At 44.3% G+C, this 23,725-nt stretch overlaps 1 protein-coding gene across 1 annotated transcript; it reads right to left on the reverse strand.

Moving 5' to 3' along the window:
• Positions 1–550: 550 nt before the first annotated feature.
• LOC118901164 lies at positions 551–16,594 on the reverse strand. Its single transcript, XM_036864255.1, has 6 exons — positions 16,493–16,594; positions 14,217–14,265; positions 12,366–13,296; positions 7,448–7,703; positions 3,123–3,171; positions 551–1,654 (listed from the first exon to the last, which is right to left on the reverse strand). Exons 1-6 carry the CDS (start codon positions 16,496–16,498, stop codon positions 768–770), a joined length of 2,178 nt encoding a protein of 725 aa, XP_036720150.1. The 5' UTR covers positions 16,499–16,594; the 3' UTR covers positions 551–767.
• Between the last annotated feature and the right edge of the window lie 7,131 nt (positions 16,595–23,725).

Genomic DNA, 23,725 nt, shown 5'->3' on the forward strand with positions numbered 1-23,725 from the left:
GGGGGGGGGTGCCTTTTTTTTTTCTCACAACCAACAAGGAAGTCTGTGAATAAAATAAGGAATTCCAGTACCAACTTTTAATATAACATGTTTCTCTCCTCAACAGCAAGACTGTAAAAAGTAGGTCACAGAGGTGAGATGCTCACACAGCATGACGGTCCACTCACTTTCCTTCCTGCAAGCTCCCTAACATTTCATGACTGTATCCAGTTCGTTTTTTTTTTTTTTTAATTTATTTTATTTTATTTTATTTTATTTATTTATTTATGGCTGTGTTGGGTCTTCGTTTCTGTGCGAGGGCTTTCTCTAATTGCGGCAAGCGGGGGCCACTCTTCATCACGGTGCGCGGGCCTCTCACTGTCGCGGCCTCTCTTGTTGCGGAGCACAGGCTCCAGACGTGCAGGCTCAGTAGTTGTGGCTCACAGGCGCAGTTGCTCCGTGGCATGTGGGATCTTCCCAGACCAGGGCTCGAACCCGCGTCCCCTGCATTGGCAGGCAGATTCTCAACCACTGCGCCACCAGGGAAGCCCTCCAGTTAGTTTATTATTTGCTTTCACCATTTTTAACAAGACAAAAAGGGGATTTTTTTCTCCTTTGGATTTTATTTACCTAAAATGCAGCTGAAGAAAACGGATGGTATGTCTGATGCAAGGAAGGGAAATGGAAAGTGAAATTACATGAAAAGCAAATAAAGTTCCTTATCAACATAGACAAAGATACTGACTCTGAAAAAATGGAAGCTGATGGCAGGTATCATCTGAAAATGCTCAGCATTCGTGAGTACTACACAAGCTAATTAAAATGGCAAGAAAAATCAAAAAGCATATAACAAGAACAGCAAATATTCCGATGTGAGAAATGATCCAGTTTTTGACTCGGAGGAGCGCCTTGAAGACATAGTTTCTCTGGGCCTCTTGCAGGTCTTGCTTTTGCTTTGCAACATGCGACCGCACCTTGGCCAGGTAGCGCACGTGACCTTCTCCGTGGGGGTCTCCCCCGCCCTGCTGGAGCCGCTGTGCATCAAAGAAGAGGTCGTTGCTGAGGTAGGCGCCCTGGTGCTCCCTCTCCAGCCCCTCGACCACGGCCATCAGCCCGGCCAGCTGCTCCCCCCGCTCGTCGCCGGAGGCCCGGTTGTTGAAGGCGCAGTACCTCTGCCCGCACTCCCGGACCAGGCCCCTCAGCCTCAGGTTGTCTGTGTTGGCTACGTAGTCGTGCAAGGATCCGTCCGCTAAGTCCTCCTTGTGGGTGAACAGGATGACCATGTGTCTCAGGGCTCTCGCCCCGAAGACCTCCTTCACCCTGGTCACGGCCACCACGTCCTGCTCTGTGAAGCGGCCCAGCTGGGTCACCAGCAGCAGCACGTGAGGCCCCGGGGCCGAGAGCAGGTAGCAGTCCCCGATGTTCTCGTACACCTCCTGGTCCTGGGCCCTCGCCTCAAAGATGGGGGGCGTGTCCACCACCAGGATGCTCCTCCCGTTCCACGTGCCCGTGGCCCCCTGGCACTTCCTGGTCACCGACTGGGCCCCCAGCCTGGACTCAAACACTGGCTGGCCGAGGATGCTGTTCCCGGTGGCGCTTTTCCCGCCGCCTGTTTTGCCCGCCAGGACGATCCGCAGTGAGGACGAGGCTGCAGACCGCGTGTGTTCTGTTCCGCCTAATAAAAAAAAAAAAGAGTTTTCCGTGTTTTACTAAGTCAGTGATTTAAAAAAATTTTTATTTTATCTTGGAGTTTAGTTGATTAACAATGTGTTAGCTTCAGGTGTTCAGCAAAACGATTACGTTGTACATATACATGTATCTATTCTTTTTCAAACTCTTTTCTCGTTTAGGTCATTTCAGAATATTGAGCAGAGTTCCCTGTGCTATACAGTAGGTCCTTGTTGGTAAAGTTAGTGATTCTTAAGATTTTTAGGTCACGGACCTTTCATGGTATCTCATGAAAGCTATGGACCTCTCTCCCTGCCAAATAGTTATATTTAAATACATACAAATGTTTGCATACAACTTTAGGAGACTCTTGAATGGCAGGAAGCCCACACTGGGAGCCCGAACTTGGACCCATAGCCAAGAGTAAGAACTGCTACACTATGACGGATGCTCTGAGGACTTCATCAGGACCAGGGAAAACACAGCTTTTCAGAAAGAGAAGTGGTCCCTGTGCTTTTCCAGGGATGGTGCTTAGGCCAGTTTCATGCTAAATAAATGTGAGATTAGAAAGAGGCAGAGGATGAGAAGTCACAAATGAGAAACTATTATCACCTCTTCTCCACCCACCAATTCCCAGGCACACAGACTGCTAATCACATTCATCTGAACCTTGGGGGTAAAGGAAGTCTCAGATATCAGAGCTCCAGTGACCTCCCACTGAGGACCAGCTGAATGTCCCTGGGTTTCCTCTTTTTGGGTGGGGAGTTGGATGTTTGAACGTGAGCCTGCAGAAGGCTTGTCGTTAAAGTCAAGGACGGAGTCTGACAGATGACCCTGGATCGGTGACTGAAGAAGAGATGATAAGACCATCATGTATAAGAAATACATGTGTTGGAAAGATCGTCAATTTGGCTGATAGAATTACAGGAAATTAGAACAAAAGTGGTGTTGTCGAGGGTGACACTGCATCAGGAGCTAAAATCTTCAAGGGATGAAGAGAGTGAGAATCCAAGGATTTCTAGAGTTCTTATGAGCTCAAATAAATTAAGTTCATTTTAGGCTCCTAGAATCTGTTATTGTTATTCCTTTTATTCTGTGTTGGTTCTTCCTTTCCTCTTTTTTTAGCAAACACGATTACTAAGTCTCTATGGGGAACTTTTCCTCTTTTCAGTTGAGTGCAGGCAGGGAAGGATATCATTTTCACAATTCGTTTCCAAGTCCCCTGACTTCTGACTTGAAGTTTCATTTCCTCATTTCCCATACATCACGGCACAGGGGAGAGCTTCACACTCGGGTGTGTGTGGGTGTGATGATGGTAGGGAAGATAAAGAACATGATAGCTGCCTTTTTCTTCTGCAGTTGAAAATAACTGGGTTTCTTTTCTGTCACTGTGTTTGAGGTGAGGGAGAGGAGGAGAGAAAACAGTGACTCTTCCCTGATGCCTAGAGCTCTTGAGAATTTGGAGGCTTTCTTACCTTCAGCCATAGTCCCGTATCTGCTCCTCTGAAGCCCTTCCATTCTCTTCTGGAATAAAAAAAGGAAAGGAATAAAAAGCAAGTGTCCATATGGGACTTGGTAAGGCCTGAGAACACCTCCAATTCAGACAGCCAAGAATAATTATCCTTAGATGAGCCATTTCCATTGCTAATTTTCTAACTTATATTTTACTTTCCAATATCCATTTATAACCTTAGGCAACCCAGGTGATGCTAGGTTATGTTAACACAATGAACCCTTGCTTTTTCCTCATCCTATAGGAAAGCAAGAAATGTTTGAAAACAAATCAGTTGATTATTTCCCCTCTACTTGAAAAGACATGAAATAAAGAAAGTCTTCTGGGCTTCCCTGGTGGCGCAGTGGTTGAGAATCTGCCTGCCAATGCAGGGGACACGGGTTCGAGCCCTGGTCTGGGAAGATCCCACATGCCGCGGAGCGACTAGGCCCGTGAGCCACCATTGCTGAGCCTGCGCGTCTGGAGCCTGTGTTCCACAACAAGAGAGGCGGCGATAAGGAGAGGCCCGCGCACCGCGATGAAGAGTGGCCCCCGCTTGCCACAACTAGAGAAAGCCCTCGCACAGAAACAAAGACCCAACACAGCCAAAAATAAAATATAAATAAAAAAAAAAAAAAAGAAAGTCTTCTTCTATGGAATGAGAAGCAGGACTTTTTATTGTTTTTTTATTATTATTATTATTATTATTATTATTATTATTGGAATCAAAGTAAGCAAACTTGCTAGACTAGAGAATAAAAATTGCCTTGCTGTAAATGACATCGGTTTGTTTGAAGTACTGACCATTTCCAGTCCCAGAAACTCTTTGTATCAGATGGATATCCCAGTAGCAAAGAGCAAAGTACAATGTACCTTCCAATGGGAGTGTGGAATTGGGGGATCCACAGCTCCTTTGAGGATGGACATGAGAGGACGAAGGGAAAGAGGGCGGAGCACGGCCACCATCCTCCCTCCCCTCTGAGCAGCTGGTGGAGAGAAGCTGGTGCCATGACTGAGGGACAGAGTCAACATTCAGGACAAATTCAAGATAAATTCATTTCCTGCTCAGTTTTAAACCAAATGTCTTTCCTTGTGGGTCTCCCAATACCCACTTAAAAAAAATTCCAGTAGATATGACCAGAAACTGGCAAAACTATGGGGATAAATGTTTCATTCAGATGAGGCATAATACTGTGTCATTCTTCTTGGTGCTAGAAAAGGTAAGCATGCATTAGAAAAGGCAAGCATTCAATATGCCACTATAATTAAGATGATCTCTGAGACTGTATTTTATTTATTCAGTTTTAAAGATTATGCAGTTATGAAACAAACATTTTAAGGGGAGAAATACACAGTAATGAAACAAATGCCCACTATTTGCAATGAACAGACCTGAGTATTTTGGCATTTTTACTGTGCTGTTCGGTTTGATTGAAAAAGTTAAAACATTACACATATAGTTCCATTTATTTATTTTTTGACTCCCCCCAACCCGTCTCATTCTCCCTCTTCCCTTCAGAGGCAACCAATATTCTGAGATACAAATGTATGTACAGGTAATATATAGTACTTTTTGGTATTTTAATCTTTTATGTCAGTGACATTATTTATGTAGCACTTTATCCAACTCTTTATTAACAAACATTTGGTGTGCCAAAATACGTGCTTGCTACTACAAACAATGCTGCAGAAGAATCCCCCCACACGTCTCCTTGTGCACGTGGACGATTTCTCTCGGATATATAGTTTCCACCTGACAAGATACTGCCAAATATGACTCCAAGAAGCTTGTGCTGAGTCATACTGGCAGCAGCCATGGGTGAGAAACCCCCAAATCTTCACTTACGCTTGGTGATATTAGATTTTTAATTTCTGGTCACCCTGATGGGCATATATTAGGATGTCTTAATTTGTTTAAAGGTGCATTTTATTGATTAACATTGAATTCAAAACGGTTTTCATAGTTTATTTGCTATTCAGGTTGATTCTGTTCTTTCTACCTTTTTCACATTTTTCTATTCACTCAGTAGGGAAGAATAGAAATGGCTGTCACTAGGGAAACCATCCCTTGTCACATTATCAGAATTTATTAAGGCAACTTCGTTCCTTCCTTTCCTTTTCCTTCTGCACCACTTTCCTTACCTTAAGCCCAGAGAAGAGCGTTTTCCTCACCACATTCTCCCACATGCTGTCCTTGCCTCTGGTAAATAATACTCCAGCTTTTGCTAAAACTGCTCAAATTCTCTGACATCTTTTCTACTTCAGATGACAGTTTCTATATATTGGAATCAATATATCGATGTGGTAAAGACGATGACGACAGTGGTGACAATGTTGATAATGAACTTCACCATGGTAATAATCCTCTGTGCAGCCATTTGTAATTTTCAAGTTTCTTTCATGTCCATTCTTTTAATTGTTCTCCTAAATTCCCTATGATGTGATCAAGATAGGTATTAATATTTCTATTAAAATATTAGGAAACTGAGCCTCAACTGACCTGCCCACGATCACACAACTGCCATGGAGCTAAGACCAAAAAATGGCTCATTTTGCCTGTGTATTCTCCTAGATTTATCAGGGTGGAAAAGAGATTATAAAGTCAGTGAACCTCTTGGAACACCACATACCATGCTGCCATCCATGGTCAGGACATAAACTGAGGCAGACAGGCTGGAAGCTTACCCTAAAACTAACAAAGAGAACTGTATTGCAAAATCTTGAGTGCACGTTTTCAAAAAAAAAAAAAAAAGATTATTCAAAGATAAAATTGCAGGGGGCAGAAGTTGCTCGGAATGGAAGTATTTCAGTTTAAAGCAATCTGGTGTTTTCCCATGACTTGATGATCAGTGTGACCCAAACGGAGCTCTGTGGCTGTCATAAAAGCCAATCAAAGTTCAGGTTACATTAGCAGAGGCGCGCACGGTCCTCCTGAACCGTCTTCCGAGTGGGTCAGGCTGCCGGGGGAGACACGTCCCACCGAGGAGTAGATTGTTTTGGACAGATATTAACAAATAACAAAGTGTGCAGAGGCTAGTCAGAAAGGATATTGATGGAGATGCTAAAATGAGTCCTAGAATATTAAAAGGACAGAATCAAGCCTAGGAAAAGATCGGGAAGCATCCTAAACCGGAAGGAATGAGACACATGTCAATCACATAGTAGACAGAAGTGGGAGAATCAGGAGTGGAGGCAGATTTCTTCTCCACAAGGAAAACCCTTTTAATCTTCCCCCAGGCGGGATCAGGAATCATGAGAGAGTCGCGGGCAGTATGCGAGCAGAGAGTATAAGAGTATGTGACAGGAACAGCAGGAGGATCTAGCTTAGGTAGGAGGCTGGAGCAAATGAGCCTAATGTACCTCCTGATTTTTACATTATACGAACCTGATTTTATCTTGACGGTACCTTACTTTATCAAACCCTTGGAAAGCAGGCTCTCTCACGCTGTTTTAGGAAAGATAAAAATATTTTCTGTCTGCCATATTCATATTCTCCTTCGCCCATCTGCACCCTCTCTCTGTTTCCTGGTATCACTTGTTTCAGAGTTTAGCATTGTGATTTCATCACGCGGCTCTCACAGCAGGTTTAGCAGACAAAGGGTTGGTTCCTGTACACACTGGAATCTGTCTGCCATAGGGTCGAGTTTGACATCGTGTCGTAGGAAAAGTGTGGGGTATTTGGGGGCGAATGGGCTGGTTTTCAGAAGACCAATAGAACAATTTCACTGAGAGGTTTCGTTTGGAGCACGTGGCTCAGTGAGGGTGGGAACATAATGATCCCGTACTTGTCCTGTGAAGCCCTAGGAATAGATTCCCGGTACCCAGGCCTCTCGGGGGCATGGTGCTTGTCAGGGATTGGGGGGTGGCTGGTACGGGGGAAGTTAAGAGCTAAAACTGAGACGTACGCCCCTCCTAGTTGGGGCACCTGGTGAGTTTCAGTTTTCTCATCTGTCAAATGGGATGAGAGTCTTAGTGAAGCTTTATGAAACCCCGTGAAGCTTATGAAAGTCAGAAGAGCTAAGCAGTAGGCAACTAGCCGGAAAAGACCTCCGCGCTGTGGAAAGCGATGGGCCGTGAACGCGGGGTGAGCGGTTCCCGAAGCCGCTTCCCTCCCACTAGGAATCCGCGGTTGCCCATAACGCTCACCGTCGGCGCCCCGTTTCACTGATGGGAGAGCCCAGAAGTCTGGTAACCGGTGTCAGATCCCACGAGAAATCAGTAGCCCTAACTCAACCGGGGGCTCCAGGACCCCCCCCCCACCCCGGGTCTCCACCCAGGACGCTGGGACCCCCGCCGGGTTCCCCTTACCAGGCGCGGCGCTGCGGCCTGGGTGCCGGCGGGTCGGCGCGAGCGCGCGGCCGAAGGTTCCAGGGCACGGCTGCAGGGCAAGAAGGAAAATGGGGCTAACGGAGTGCGCCCCCTGTCCCCGCAGCTGGGGACACCCCCTCCGGATGGGGCGAACCTGCTGCCGCGGAAACCGGAGAGCAGCGAGTTCGGAGCGTGGTGCCCCCCTAATGGGATGCTTCCTGTCGGAGCCCGCGAGCGCCCCGCCCCCTGCCGCTTCCTCTTTAAGACGTGTGGAAAGAAGTGATGTTTGGAGCGTGAAAGAGAAGAACAGGGGCCCCAATCCCCCCTGTTTCCCCGTTGCTAAAGGCCCCTGTTGCCTCCGCGGGCGGGCGGTGCTCTCCGGCCACCATTCCCGGAAGATCAACGTTTCATCTCTCTTGTTGAGTCCCAGTACCTCTCACTCTAACGCAGACCCCGCTGATCTGAGTCTCCCTGTGAAAGCACCTACAAAGAGACCTACTGAGAAAATTAGTTATTTTCTTTGGCGCAAGAAAGAATCACTGGCTTTTCAGGAAGGAGGACTTCTCTACCTTCGTGAAAAGCTGGAGCGCAGATGTGGAACAGGTTAGAATGGAGCTTTCCTCCTTTCCAGAAACTCCCCAGGGCTGGGAGTCAGAGAGTGACTACCCTTGTCTTTTGTTTCTTGGGGTTGGGTGTCTCTTCTTGGGTGTGTGTGTGTGATTTTTGAGGAGTGGTAAGCAGTTCTCTTCAGCGTATCCATGAGCTATTTCACTAGCATGTGGAAGAATAGATCTTAGGTGTTTTCAGATGTGGTAAATCAGGGGATATACACGATTTAACACTATTTCCAAAGTAAAAAGGAGTGCCTAAAATTAGTGGTATAAAGAGTGAAAGGAAATATAAAATAAACAAGAATTGGGGCAAGAATGAGATTGAATGTAAGGTATAAAAATAATTAAGACCCCAAATAATAATTAAAAGAAAACATTACATCATTTTGGAAGATAACTACTTTAAAAAAAAAAAAAGAGGTAAAAGACAAATTGAGAAAAAATCTCAAAATATTTTATTGCTGGAATAAACAAGCACAAATGCAGTTGTATCAGAAAAAGCAAACATTGCCACTATCAGATGAATGCTCCCAGGGCAGAAAAAAAGAGTTTTGGGTAATAGTCTAGCTCTGGCTTCCCCAAGGAGTTATAGGAATTCCTCTTCTAGGGAATTCAATCCATAGGGTATTCTCTGGAAGGAGTAGTGGCATCTGCCCAGCCAGATGATGAATATTGAATATTGTACAAGAATTGAATATTGTAAAAGACTGAATATTGTACAAGACTATGTAAGAGGGTATGCATTGTTTGAAATCTTCTGCTTGAAAGACTCATCATGGGGGCTTCCCTGGTGGCGCAGTGGTTAAGAATCTGCCTGCCAATGCAGGGGAGATGGGTTCGAGCCCTGGGTCAGGAAGATCCCACATGCCATGGAGCAACTAAGCCTGTGTGCCACAACTACTGAGCCTGCGCTCTAGAGCCTGTGTGCCACAACTACTGAAGACCGCGTGCCTAGAGCCCATGCTCCGCAACAAGAGAAGCCACTGCAATGACAAGCCCGCGCACTGCAACAAAGAGTAGCCCCCTCTCACCGCAACTAGAGAAATCCCGCGCACAGCAACGAAGACCCAATGCAGCCAAAAATATAAATAAATAAATTTAAAAAAAAAAGAAAAAGAAAAACTCATCATGGCCAAAAACAACTCTCAGAAGTAAGTCAAATATGAACCGCTTTAGATAAAATGACAGCTGATCCAGGCAGCAGGGCATGGAAATATGAAAGAAACTTCATCAGCACACGATCAACGAATTTTTATTTTTGAAGAGATAAAAGAAAAGGTGAGAAAAAAAGAAAGAAAATGAGAGGACATGTAAGTAGTCTATACATATATATATATATTCACTCTAATAGACAGTTTTTGAGAAGCTATAGTATTTTGACCCTGTGTCTGGTTCAGGAAACCCTTCCTATATTACAGTAAGGAAAAATAAGTTCCAGTTCTGATTTGCCTCGTTTTGCCCTTAGAAAATCACTTGACTCTCAGTACATTACTTTCCTCTTCAAATAAAAGGCTGTTAATGATAATTACCCTTCATACCTCATGAGGTATTTTTCGTCATAAAATATTAAGGCAATAAATTGTTATTATATTATAGTGTTCTCTCTACAGCTTCTGTTTTCTATTTTATGATCAGTCTTGTATTATTTTGTTTTATGATCTATCCTGTATTACATGTGTAACATTAAATTGTATATATTAAAAATTTTTTTGGCTGCTGGAGCATCATGCAGGATCTTCGTTCCCGACCAGGGATGGAACCCGTGCCCTCTGCAGTGGAAGCGTGGAGTCTTAACCACTGGACTGCCAGGGAAGTCCCTAAATTACATTTAAAAAACTAAAAATTGTGTCTTCCATTTACTTATGAGTCATTTTGCATAGTTCTAAATCTAAGAATTAGAAACTAGCAATATTATAGAGAACAAATACAACTTTGATTGCACTTTGTAAATATATTTGATGACTAATCATGCTGACCTTATATTGCCACTAGCTCCCAACTCTATACATAGAATAATGTGGAGTAGTTATTATGATGAATAATAAATGTGGAGTATTTATGAGTGTGAAATTTATGTATTTATGAGTATGAGATTTATTTATGAGGATTATTATTATGAAAAGATTCTTCTTAGACTTTTTGTTTCTGTACTATATTCTTATGGAATTTAACTTACAAAGTGCTTTCACTCATGTTAGTTCATCATACATGAAAGCTATAAGGATTAATATTAATATATACATCTCAAGAAAAGTTGAAAGTGTCCCCTTGTGCCCAAGGTCCTGGAGCAAGTTCATAGGGGACCGGCTTTGTCACACAAGCCCTCTGCACATCTCCTGCTCTTTCCACTGTCCCCCACAATGGTCCTGGTGATGCCCCAAACAGGGTGTTTTACCCACAGATGTCAAGCCTTCCTCTGATCCTACACATTTCTATATGCTACAGTCTGCATGAGAATTTTACAATCCTAACACTCATATTTATTTTAAAAATCACATTTCCATTTACAAACAAGACAGAAATAATAAGCAATGACAGAAATTGGAGGGCATATGTGGACACCCTTATGTGAGAAAACAAAAAATGAAAGAACAAGCAGGTTACAATCAACCCCATGGTAAGCGAAGTCTTTGGCTTACAACGCATGATCATAGGCACGTGGCCCTGGATAGGCAAGCTGCAGACACAGGCAGTACCCCCTACGTCGGCCCCTTCCTGGGGCCCTCAGGGTGTGGAAAGAGTCCCTCAATGGCTGAGACTTCCTGCATGGGCCCAGCACGACGCTGAAGACAGGAATTGATAATGGACTTTTTTCCAGCCAGGCTTCACAGAGCCCAACTCCCTGACCCACTACTATGGCCCTCAGGTACCCCACCCACCCAACTGCAGGCCACTCTAAGCCATAGCCATCCTGAGTCTCTGCAGGTCCTCAACCCGAGGTGGCATCGAAGTGCATGCGCATAGGCCCCTTCTCCACGTGGAGCTGGGATGGCCCTAGGACGCCTGCGCACAACCTCCCGGCCCTTAGCACCCCTGAGCCCTGGTAGTATTGGGATATCTGCCTCCTCCTGCATCCACACCTCCTAACTAGCGCATGGCTGATAGAAAGACTTCCTTTAAAGTGTTCTGTCACATTCAGAAATATAGAAATAAACAGATCCTAGCATTTGCTTACACAAGGTAAGGATGGCATTCACGGACTTATGTGGGTTGACCCATCCCCTGTAAAAACCCCACAGTACAGCCAAACCTAACCTCTGGTGCTCTGTGGCTCTCTGCCGATGACCCTGCCACCCCTCTCTTCTCCATTTTGAGACAGGCGCTTTATTATTATTATTATTACTTAAAAATCCAGATAGATAACTACATTGAAGACATCGCATGTTATTTTCCCCAAATCTTACTTCATTTTGGACAAACATGAACCATAATACATGCTAGAAAGTTGGAAACTGTGTTATTTTCAGAGTAGTTACATTTAACTTCTTGGTACTAAGCTATTGTACTGGTAAATAAACCGATGTATCAGAAGTAAACATTAATATGTATGACTGTGACATCTCTTTCCTTGATGATAATAAAAATTTACAAGGATCACTAAAGGGAGATATCTACCCATAAGAACTAGAAAATATCAGGAAGAGAGAGTGCAGGCTATGCTCTGAATGTTTGTGTCCCCCTCCCCAGCATTTACGTGTGGAAAACCTAATCTGGAGAGGATGGTATTAGGAGATGGGGTCATCGGGAGGTTATTAGGTCATGAGGGTAGATTCCTCATGATTGGGATTAGTGCCCTTGCCAAAGTGCCCCTTCCATCAAGGTGAGGACACAGCCAGAAGCTGGCAGTCTGCAATCTCAGAGAGGGCTCTCCCCCAAACCGGACCATGATTTTGGACTTCCAGCCTCCAGAAGTGTGAGGAATAAATGTCTGTTGTCTCTAAGCCACCCAGTCTGTGTTTGTTGTTGTTGTTGTTTTTTAATAGCAGTCCAAAGGGAGGAAGGCAGTGTCTAAACAAACAAACAAACAAACAAACACAAGCTCAAAATAAAAATAGCTGTTTTCCCTTTCTTATGAATCCATTTTCTACTAAAAATCACCAGTCATTCCATTATTTTTCAAGAGAGGACCAAAACATCAAGCTAACTAACACGTTTTAAGGATGTTTTAAAATTGTACAACTTTATTTTAAAACTGTTTACTGGAGGAAACATGAAACTCTTGAAAACTCTGATTCCTTTGAAATCCCCCTTCAGACCCAAGTGTTCAGTTCCTTTCTTGCCAGGTTACCTGCAAGACTGAATATCACCCTGTCACGGCCTCTGGCCGGTGCCTGTAGAGCACGCAGAGCAGGACCAGGGCGCCCAGCAGGGTGCACACGCCCAGCTTACACCAGGTCCCCGGCGCCTTGGGCCACCGCCACAGCCAGGCCAGCGGCCAGCGCTCCCGCCGCCTCTGCGCGCAGACGGCCACTCGCTCCGCCACCCTGCGCAGCCTCTCCGCGGGGTCCGCGCCGCCCAGGGCCTGCGCCAGGCTGTACACGTCGTTGGTGTAGGCGGCGCCGTCGTGGTCCCTCACCAGCTCCTGCACCAGCCCCATCAGCGCCATCACCTGCGCCTCTCGCTTCCCGCCGGCGGCTCGGTTGTCGAAGGCGCAGAATCGGTCCCCGCACTCGGCCACCAGCTCCCTGAGCGCGCGGTTCCCGGTGTCGCGCACGTAATGCTGCAGCGAGCCCCCGGCCAGGTCCTCCTCGCGGGTGAAGACCACGATGGTGCGCGTCACGATGCCGTCCCCGAACAGCGCCTTCACCCCCCTCCAGGCCTGCTGGTCCTGGGCCGTGAAGCGGCCCAGCTGGGTCACCAGGAGCAGGGCGTGGGGCCCCGGCGCCGAGAGCAGGTAGCAGCGGCCTCTCTCCTCGCAGCCCGGGTCTGTCTGGGAGACTTCGGAGCTGAAAAGGTCCGGGGTGTCAATGATTTCCACCACCCACTTGGCCCACCTGCAGCTGCCCGCGGCGCAGGTCCGGGTCACCGACGTCGCCCCGAGCCTGGAGAGGAAGCGCTTCTGGCCCAGGATGCTGTTTCCCGTGGCGCTCTTCCCAGTCCCTGACCTCCCAGCCAGGAGGAGCCGCAGCCTGGGCTCCTGCAGGGCAGACTCGTCGGCTTCTGCACCTGTGAGCACCAATGATGTGTAAGCTCCCGAACCTGAAAGCACATATCCTGGTGCCCGGGTCCCCTGGACGCCTTTGGACAAAGGAGAACAGAGTGCTTCGACTTTTGCTTTTCGGACCAACCCTTTACTGAGTGCCCTGGTCGGAGATTTGTGAGCTCCGGGGGGATCTCTACCCGTCTATTTCTTCCCTCTTTGGCGTCACACATGCACCTGTAGGTGCTCCAGCACCTGGTGAACGTTTCTGTAGAGGACACCCCTGTATAATACAGGCCATTGCTTCGTGTGACATGACCTGTCATCCACACTGCGCAGAGCTGCTCCCTATTTGACAGCTTCAGTAGCCTCTGCCATACATTCCCAGATACGCTGCCACTGAAGAAAGGCAGGAGGGGCCGTGGGCCTGGCCGTGAGGGCTGCCTGGTGTCCCACACCCTGGGTTTGAATCACAGCCCAACCCCTGCCAGCCTTGTAACCCTGGGAAGCTGCTTAACCTAAGTGCTAAACCTCTTCTGCACAAATGGGATCAATAATGTAGTGCTGTCCTCATAGGGCTGCTGGGAGGATAAGATGAGACCATCTCTTCTTCCCTCCCTCTTGCCCTCCTCTTCCTCTCCTCTCTCTTAAACCTGCTGCCTAATAAGATACCTGGTTAACCCTCCATCCTTGCTCCCTAACACCTTCTACCTGGTGAATCATGTTCCCTCTAGTGTACAGTTGGATTCCCTCTACATCCCCTTCTGTGGAGATCAGAGGAGGTTTATTCATTTTACCTTGCGGACGGAGGTGCAGGTTAGTCAAAGAACTCAATATCTCACAGCAGGTCAGGGGCAGAGATCTAGGTCAAATGCCAGTCCCAGGGCTCTTTGCTGTTTCATCCCAGTATCGAGAAACCTCTGGGGCTTCTCTCCGTTCAGTGTTGAGATAGCCCGTCCCCCTTACTACCCGGAGCTCATACCTGGGGGCAAACACGCATTGTGAGGCGTGTTCTTACCATAGGCGTTTTCTTCATCTCTTGCTGTCTTCTGTCCTCTCATGATTCCCTGAAAGGGTCCCCAACACAATTTATTTAGTCTTTCATTCATTCACTCTTTCATTCATTCATTCATAGGTAAAACTACCTACTATGTGTCAGGCAAAGTCCAAAATGCTGGTGACACCACAGTTAAAATGTCATAGTTCCTGCCCTCTCCGAGCATCAGAATTTAGGGAAGACAGTGGAAGAGCCTGGTCTGGGGTTGGGACGATACTGTGAGAACACTTGGTGAGCTTGTGCTGTCTTTTCAGGGCTTCGAAATGCACAGAGCAGAGGGGAGATGACAACTCTTATTCTATGTCAATGAGTAAGCTTTTGATGTTCATTTTCCCAGGTAATTCTATGTCATTGACGTAGGTTGTAGAAAATAAGTTTTCCCTGGAGATTCAGCAGCTGGGGGTGGGGTGGGGGGCTTTGGAAAACCCTGAGAACAAGAAAGTTTGCTCGCTGACTTAAGACCTACCTTAGGGTTGCTGGCCTGGGAAACAAACAAGAAGAATATTGGAATTTTGGTTTTGGAAATCGGAAAACAGACGTTATTTCCCATACTGGTATGGAGAGCTCCTCTTCTCAGAGAACCACATGACTTGGCTCGTCCTAATATGTCTACATATGGTGAGATGGGGATGCTCCCCCCCGGCTCTTTATGTTCTTGCCTCAAACCTGAGGCTTCTCAAGGTAAAGTGATCTTACCCACTCAAACATTATTTAATACAATTAAACATTCTGTGGTCAAGTTTGCCTGATCACACAAGCGCCTGAACACGAGAGCACAGTCTCTCCTCCGTCTACTCCAGCCTCATTTCCACCTAATCCCCTCCCCAGTCAGCCCCTCCACAGACAGCAGATTTCAGGGCCTTTGCCAACCCACCTCATGCGTTCATTCCTAGGACCATTCATCCCACCACACATTTCGGCCTGAGTCCTGTCCTGTGCTTCAACGTCCATTTCAAATTCTACCTCTTCATGTCGCCCACCTGGTTCCTACAGGTAACTGTGTTCTCCCCCTACTGGCACCAACAACGAAGCAAAAGCAAAGGGAGAGGTTGGCTGAATAACCTGTCTCTGGCCAAAGGACTCAGATGGCAGGTTTGCCTAGAACTCAAACCAGAGCTGTCGGTGTTTCTGCAGTAACTCTCCTGCCGCTGCCTCCTGTTACACCCCGCCCAAAGCTTTCTGTAAAGTTTACCCCAGGGGTAAATCACATAATGTGATTCGTTATTTTGTGTCTAGAAATCAACAAACTCCCATAATTGACACCAGAGCAGAAATGAAGAAAGAGCCACAAGGTTCAGAGCCAATAAGAAGAATTTAGCTAAAGCAAGATGTCCTTGTCAAAGCTGGAAATGAGGAAGTGAGTTACAGGGAATCCACAGAACTCTCGAGTAGGTGACTGGACTTTACATATAGTTTGAAAAGGGGGTTAAAATCATTTAAAATAATTTTCAAGAAGGAGGTGAGCTCCCACTGAAATCTGGGATGACAAATGGTTCTTAGTTATTGAACTACGTAAAACATGTAGAGTCCTGTATTCGGAATACTCTGAAAATTCAAAGTTCATGTAGTTCAGTGCCTCTCAGACTTGCTGTTTTTCAGAATTACTTGAGTGTTCTTTAAAAATGTCCATTCTGGGGGGACCATGCTCAGAAATTCCGATTTATGAACCTGATGTATCTGATGTAATCAGTCCACAAATCAGAGTTTGGAAACGAGCTATTTATTCAGACCCCTTCACTGTACAGATGATGAAATTGAGGTGTCCCTGCAGCTGGCGTGGGAGCGACCTGAATTAGGGAGCAGACATGTAAGGGGTCATGCAGGGAGAGGGGTTGAAGACCTAGTTCTGGACCTCTTAAATTCCTTGAGGGTCCCCTCCTGTGGACAGAGGGGAGAGGGAGAATCTGGGGGGTGAATTCTGATGGTATCCTGACTCACCACATTGTAACTTGCTCTGAAGTTAGACTGCTTTGGGGGCCACAGAAATATCTTCTGCCTGTGCTGAAAATGCCGTTTGGGCAATGTTGAATGCCTTTTAAAATGTATTTTATTCCTAGATGTGGTTCCAGCACACACTTCTCTTACTGTATGGAGGGAGTGTGGAAGGAGACAGGAATGTGTGTCCTCCAGACTGGAGAAGAGGCTCATAAACCTTCTTTTGAACTTCCTCTACTGGAAACTTGTGACATCTTTACAGATCTGGACGCTCCATCTTAATGGCTCCGGCTCTTACTTACCCGCATGGTGCCTGCTGGAACCCAGGTGCTCAGACAGTAAATGCTCTCAGAGCCATGTTCCTTCTGCTTGGTCGCAGCTCCTGTCCCCTGCCGGGGCTCGCCTTTCCTCGTGACAGACTCTGACAGGTGATCTGGGAAAGCCCTGATCTCTGCTTTCCCTTCGGTTGTGAGTGCGGCAGGCTGTTTTCTCCCAGTGTGCACAGAGGAAGTCTCAGACCTTTGAGACTCAGAGCTCTGGAAAGCGCAGAGGGAGGGTTAGGTGGTGGTGACGACTTAAAGAGGCAGGAACATTCATTGTGGGCTTAAAGCATTTCCCTTACAAAACCTCCCTCCTGTTATGACTAATGTGGTGTGCGTCTCCAGCAGGCCCCCTCGATACCGAATATCTTGTCATACCTGAGGCAGGGAAGGGTGTTGTAGGACGCCGAGGCCTGACTCTCCTTCTAGAACTGTTTAGTGATCTAATCTTCAATGACTTTTTACCCTGTAGCATTTTTTCCCCATATCAAATAAGTCCAGAGAGCCTCCTGCCCCAGAACAAAGAACATGGTAGCTTTCCCCAACAGCTGTCCATTGACTGGACACCCATGTGGCCAGTGCTCCTCTGGGGTCCATTCTGTCAGAAAAATCCAGAAGCAGAGTTTTATCTGAGAAAGGAAGTCTCAGCTACTGAAGGACTTGAAGCTAGCCGGTATGTTGAGGATGGATACCTTTACAGAATTCCTAAATTAGCCTTATGAGGAGGCTTAGTCTGGTCATCTGTGTTGGTATCAGCAATTCTAGTTATTCTGTCTTCTCTCAAGAGGGCCGTGAGAGTGAGGTCAGCAGAAGAGCCAATGGTGTGGTGAACAGGCTACAAAAGGACTGGCCCTAGGACTGGTCAGGTCACCAACCTAACTCAAACTTTCTGGAGTTGACTGTCCCTGTGTGTGGGAGTTGACTGTCCCTGTGTGTGGTTCAGGACTGTCCTGAACCCTAATCTACTGACTGGGGCCTGCTTTTTCATCTCTTTCTTTCCAGCCCATTTCTTCAGGTAGGAAAGAGACCCAACTTCCACTATTTTCCATTCTTTATTTCAGGTACAGAATCTCTCGAATGACTGACACTCCCATTGTTTCCATTCAGCATCGTTGAAGCCAGGAGTCTCTCATTCTCCCACTAGATCAGCAGGGCCAGGACTAGTGTGAGGCAAGTTTGGTGTCCAGGGCACAAAGTTGAAGGAGGCACTCACTGCCAAGGTCTCTCAAGTGCCAACCCTACAGGTGAAGGGCCCTGGGAGTGAGTACTTCCTTAGGACTGAGGTGCACATGGCTCCTCACTGGCTGCACCCTAGTCCAGGCCACATAGACCAGTCTTGACGAAGTCTTTGACACCCAACATGTACCTTTCATGAAGATGCTTTCAGTGCCTCTTTGACATCTCCTTGCCATTCAGTGTTCTCATGCACGCATGTGGTGTCTTCCTTCAACCAGTTGTGACTCTCTGCCTGAGGATTTACCTGGTTACGAGAGGATGCTTGGCTAGTGCATGGAGCAGCCTGAAGTCATCAGAGAGCTAAGGTCCCCAGGAGCAGACCTCAATCTGTGACAGTGAGAAGTTAGGGGATAAATACCCCAGCTTCCTTGCTTATTAAATTGTGCACTGCCCACCAAGTGGGATAACTCTGAGGTATATTCTGGACCAACTGCTGTGGTCCCCGGCAGGACGGAGACCCAGTTGTCTGTGGTGGGAACCCCCTCACCATTGTCTACAGTGGTAACATGCTCATGAACACAACCTGGGGCGGCTCCTTTCCCTTCCCTGTCTCACATTCCCACAGCCCTACTAGTGCTTTCTGGAATCGCCTTCCTACTCCAAAGTAACTGTCTGTCTCCATTTTCCTCTGCATTCTGATTAGCTTTTGGTTATTTGCCATTGTCTCTGGGCTTGGTCCCCTGGTATTCTCCGACTTGCCATCGGTTGTGGAAACCTATCCAAGGCCAAGGCCCTGAGACTACTGGGTCTCAGAACCATCCAGGGCTCCTGCTTCCTCTCCTCCCTATTTCCATTCTTCCTTCTTCTCCTTTCAGACTTGCATGTTTATCATTTTCTTCTCTATCCTTATAAATCCAGTAAAAATGACACAGAAGGAAAACATCCTTCCTGAACAGACCCTCAGAACAGAATAATAAGAAGTTCAAAACTTCTGGGATCATTCTTCATCCCCGATGTCTCCTTGCCTTTTCTAGATATGGCAAGAGCTCAACTATCAGCATCCCCAGGGCTACAAAGGAATAAGCACTATTCAAATATCATCTCAGGAGAGGAGATTATAGGGAAATACATCTTCAATCAAATATTGACTATCTGAAAGACATTGGCCCCACTATGCACCAGCATTTAGAAGGACTATTTTAGTGTCATGTAGATCCTACTTTCTTTTTTTTGTGGGAGAGAGAGAGGTTGTGGCCACCAAGGTTTACTTGTTAGAAGTACCAGTGAGGTAGGTGTCATCCAGGATTCAGTTTCATAGGACAAGCACCAGGGCAAGCTTCCTAGTTTGATAGCATAACATAAAAGGAGATGGAAGTTTATAAGCCAAATCGGAAGTTAAAATGTTGTGTGCTTCATACTCCAATGTTATGTACAATGGGACACTGGAGTGAAAGAAATAAAATAAAAGCTCTGAGTGAGAGAGATGCAAACGTTCTCTCAAACCTAGACTTGTATGAGAACCTAGGATGAGTTTCAGTTAATAAAAGACCAAGATAAAGAACTTGGGGGTTTATTTGATGTAATACCAGCATGCCAGAAAACAGCAAATGAATGGGGAAAAACACTCAGATTAAATGTGTAGGATATGAGGAAAAAAGGACTGAGAATAGAACACCAAAGTCCTTATAATTCTGGAACCATCAAGGGGAAAGCAGTACAAATATTTGAAAAGTGGAATGCTAGCTGAAAAGTGTGTTGTTATTAAAGACAAACTGCAGAAAGTCTGAAAAAGAAAAAGAATCCATTAGAATGGGGGACTTTTTTGCTTCTGGTTAAGTTGGAGAAAGGTTTAAAAGCCCTCAGCTTCCACATTGACAACAAAAATTGGACAGAAGGAAAATATACTTCTCTATGTCAAAGAATGGTGGAAGCAAGGAAGCACCGAGGAACTGAATTCTAGATATAAAAGAGCCCTTTATAGATGAGGAGAGAGCTGGGGAACCTTCTGTACCTGCGGTAAGTACTTGGTCTGGATATAAATATTTGGAGGTGTTGGCTTGTCACAGACAGATTTTGCAGAGTGGAGGAGAAGTCAGATGATCATTTGACAGCAATGTGGGTTATCTAAATAGATTGGAATCTGTATGGTCCTAAAGGCAGCGCTAAATTGTCTATCTGGAAAACTCCTTCCGTTCTCATCACAATATTTTTTCCTAAGAAAGCAACAATGGAGAAGGGTCAAGAAAATAATGAGAAATTATTCTATCCCATTAGGCCCTGCTAGTGAAGTAAAGCCATTTAAAATTGGAGCCTTACACCTTTCTCAGTTCAAATGTTGATTAGATAAAATGTTGCTTAGATAAGAGATTGTTATGTGTAGTATGAATCAGAAGTGAACTTAATCGATTTAATGGTGGCTCATCCTCATTTCAACTCAAGCTTTGGAGCCAAAGATGTGATCAGTGTAATCACTAGACAGATAAACGAACTTGCACTATCCATAAAATAAACCAAACCCGGGGAAACATAAGCTTTAGACTTCAGTTTTATTGTCTGCAACATAAATTTATGTGACATATGAAGAGTTAGGAAAATATGGCTTATAATCAAAAGATTAAACATTAGAAGCAGAACCACAGATGTCTCATTCATTGGAACTTAGGACTTTAAAATAGCTATCATAAAAGTGTTAAAGAATTTATAGAAAAATAGATATAACGGGTTAAGAGTTGAAGAATTTCATGAGAGAAATATAAACTCAAAAGTATTAATTCTGGAACTAGAACATAAAATATCTGGAAAATAAAACCTTTATTGAATATGGGGATATATGTATATGTATAGCTGATCACTTTGTTATACAGCAGAAACTAACACAACATTGTAAAGCAATTATACTCCAATAAAGATGTTAAAAAAAAAACCTTTATTGGATGGACCGCATAGCATATTGGACATTGAAGAAAGGATCTATGAACTTTAAGACAGGTCATGAGAAATTGTTGAGACTAAAGCATAAAAGGAAAATAGAAAAAAGAAACAAACAGCACTAATGATCAGTGGGATAGTATCAAGCAGTCTAATGTAATTAGAATCCAAGAAGGAGAAGAGAAGACTGAACTGGAAGGGAAAAGTATTGAAGATATAATGACCAAAAATTCTTAAGTTTGATGAAAAACTTCAACTCATAAATCCAAAAATCTTCAGTTTATGTGGGAAATACAAAGAAAAGCAAAATCCAGGCACTTTATAGTCAAACTACTGAAAACCAAAAGAAAAAAAAAGAGAGAGAGAGAGAGAGAATAATTTAAAATCAACAAGGGGAGGGGAAAATTCACATTACTCACAGGGGAACAACATAAGAAAAATGGCTGCTTTCTTATCAGAAATAATGCAAACCAGAAAATATTGGAATATATTTAAAATGCTGAAGAAAAAGAAAAGATCGGCCCAGCAAAACTACCCTCCAAAAATGAAGATTGAAAAAAGACATTTTTTTTTTTAAATTTATTTTTGGCTGTGTTGGGTCTTCGTTTCTGTGCGAGGGCTTTCTCTAGTTGCGGCAAGTGGGGGCCACTCTTCATCGCGGCGCGCGGGCCTCTCACTGTCGCGGCCTCTCTTGTTGCGGAGCACAGGCTCCAGATGCGCAGGCTCAGTAGTTGTGGCTCACGGGCCCAGTTGCTCCGCGGCATGTGGGATCCTCCCAGACCAGGGCTCGAACCTGTGTCCCCTGCATTGGCATGCAGATTCTCAACCACTGCGCCACCAGGGAAGCCCAAAAAAGACATTTTAAGATAGAAAACTAGAGAGAATTTGTCCCACTAGGACTTGTGCTACAAGAAATGTTAAAGAAATTCTTTGGGCTGAAGGAGAATACCAGATAGAAACTTGGATCAACAGGAAAGAATAAAGGTTTCTGGAAATTTTAAATATGTGGGAAATACGAGAAGACTACTATTTTGATTATTGCTTAGTTTCTTAAAAGTGAAATTGACTAAAGCAAAATAATAACTTATTGTGAGTTTCTAACATATGAAGAAGCAAAAAATGACAACAATATCACAAAGGTAAGGTAGGGGCTAGATGCAAGTACACTTTCATAAGATTCTTATATCCTCTTTGAAGTGGCCCACTCTTAATTCAAGGTAGAGAATAATTCGTTACAGATAAATACTTTCGTTTCTAGAGCAACCACTAAAAAAAAAAAAGGTCAAAAGAGGAGAGAAAATGAAATAATTTTGAAAAGTTCAACACACAAAAATGAAAAAAAGAGGAACAATGAAAATATGGGGTAAATAGAAAGCAGGAGCAAGACGGTAAATGTAGATGTAAATCCAACCATAGCTATAGCTATTTTAAATGTAACTGATCTTTGACAAAGGAGCAAATAATTTAATGGAGGAAGCATAGTCTTTTTAAAATTTTTATTTATTTTTACTTTTTAAATTGAAGTATACTTGATTTACAATATTATATTAGTTTCAGGTGTACAGCAGGGTGATTCAGTATTTTTATAGATTATACTCCATTTAAGGTTGTTACAAAATGATGGCTATAATTCCCATTGCTGTACAATATATTCTTGTTGCTTATCTATCTGCTTCATAACAGTTTGTATCTCTTAAGCCCATAACCCTATTTTGCACCCCCCTTCCCTCTCCCCATTGTATCCAGTAGTTTATTTTTTATAACTGTGAGTCTGTCTAAAAGCACAGACTTTCAGTAAATGATGCTGGACACCCACATGCAAAACAAAATGAATCTAGTCACAGACCTTATACACTTCACAAGAATCAATTCAAAATAAATCATAGATATAAATGTAAAGTGAAAACCTATAAAATGCCTAAAGATAACATTGGAGAAAATCTAGGTGACTTTGCGTTTGGCGACAACTTTTTAGGTACAACACTAAAAGCATGGAAGAAACAATTGATAAGTTAAACTTCTTTGAAATTAAAAACTTCTGCTGTGCAAAAGATATTTTAAAAAACGCTCAATGAAATGGAACATAGAAAATTTAAAGGAGAAAATCAAAGTTAGATTTTTGTAAAATTTATAAAATTAAACCTCTAGCCAGGCTGATGAAACAAAAAGAAATAATCATAAATTGCCAATATCAGAATTCAAAGAGGAACAAGTATTGGATTGGACAAAAAGTTCATTTGGGCTTTCTGTAAGATGTTAGTTCTTGTACATATTAAAGGGATGATAAAATATTTTATGTTTCTGCAAATAAATTCAACTACTTAAGTATAATGGAAAAATTCCTTGAAAAGCACAGCATACAAAAATGAGCATAAGAAGAAATAAAAAAACAGCACATTTGGTTAAAAAAGACTTTAAATATTAATTTATAACATTAGAATTTATAATATTAGGGAAGGTTTAATATAGGTTTGGGTCTGGGGATCGGAGACCTCAGAATCAGCTCTCTGACTTTACCAACAACCCAAGGCTGAGTTTCTTCATCTCGGGATTGATGTAGGCGTTTGTCTGTAGGTCAACCCTGCCTTCTGGGTTTGCCTGTCCTCATGGCTCTCAACTTCCCTTTTAGCTCCACATCCTTTTTATGTGTATTGTCTGCTTTCTTCTTGGAGTTTTCCTAATTTTCTAGTGAGCTCATCAGTCATAAAGCTTGTGTTTATTTTAAAAAATTCTAGTTGCATTTAACAGGATGATGCCCAAAAATATTCAGTCCACCATCTTGTCTGAAGCGTAAGCCTCTATGTGTGTTTCAATGCTAACTGGGAATGGGTACCAGGGCTAAAATCTGGCTGAACCTCTTTCAATGTTAAGCAAATTTGATGCACATAAAACAGACTATTGATGTGTGAGTGTGTCCGTGTGTGATTGTTGAGCATGCGTTGGTTGTGTTACACAAATGAGACACGTGTTCCCTTACCATCTTCTGAGGGTAAAACCATAGCACAGACTTAAAGACATGTGATCTCAGGAACTTTACAGCTTACTTGTTATTTTACTGCTCAGGAACTTTACTGCTTACTTGTTATTTTTGTTATATTCAGTAGAAATAGT

The sequence above is a fragment of the Balaenoptera musculus genome, chromosome 9, assembly GCF_009873245.2.
Source record: "Balaenoptera musculus isolate JJ_BM4_2016_0621 chromosome 9, mBalMus1.pri.v3, whole genome shotgun sequence".
NCBI classification, from domain to species: Eukaryota; Metazoa; Chordata; class Mammalia; order Artiodactyla; family Balaenopteridae; genus Balaenoptera; species Balaenoptera musculus.

Excerpts from the sequence above, each read along its gene's own strand:
- LOC118901164 (XM_036864255.1), bottom strand. Across the intron at positions 13,297-14,216 it reads AGATGAAGAAAACGCCTATG|GCGTCCAGGGGACCCGGGCA; the intron begins GTAAGAACACGC and ends CTTTGTCCAAAG. Across the intron at positions 1,655-3,122 it reads ATACGGGACTATGGCTGAAG|GCGGAACAGAACACACGCGG; the intron begins GTAAGAAAGCCT and ends TTTTTTTATTAG.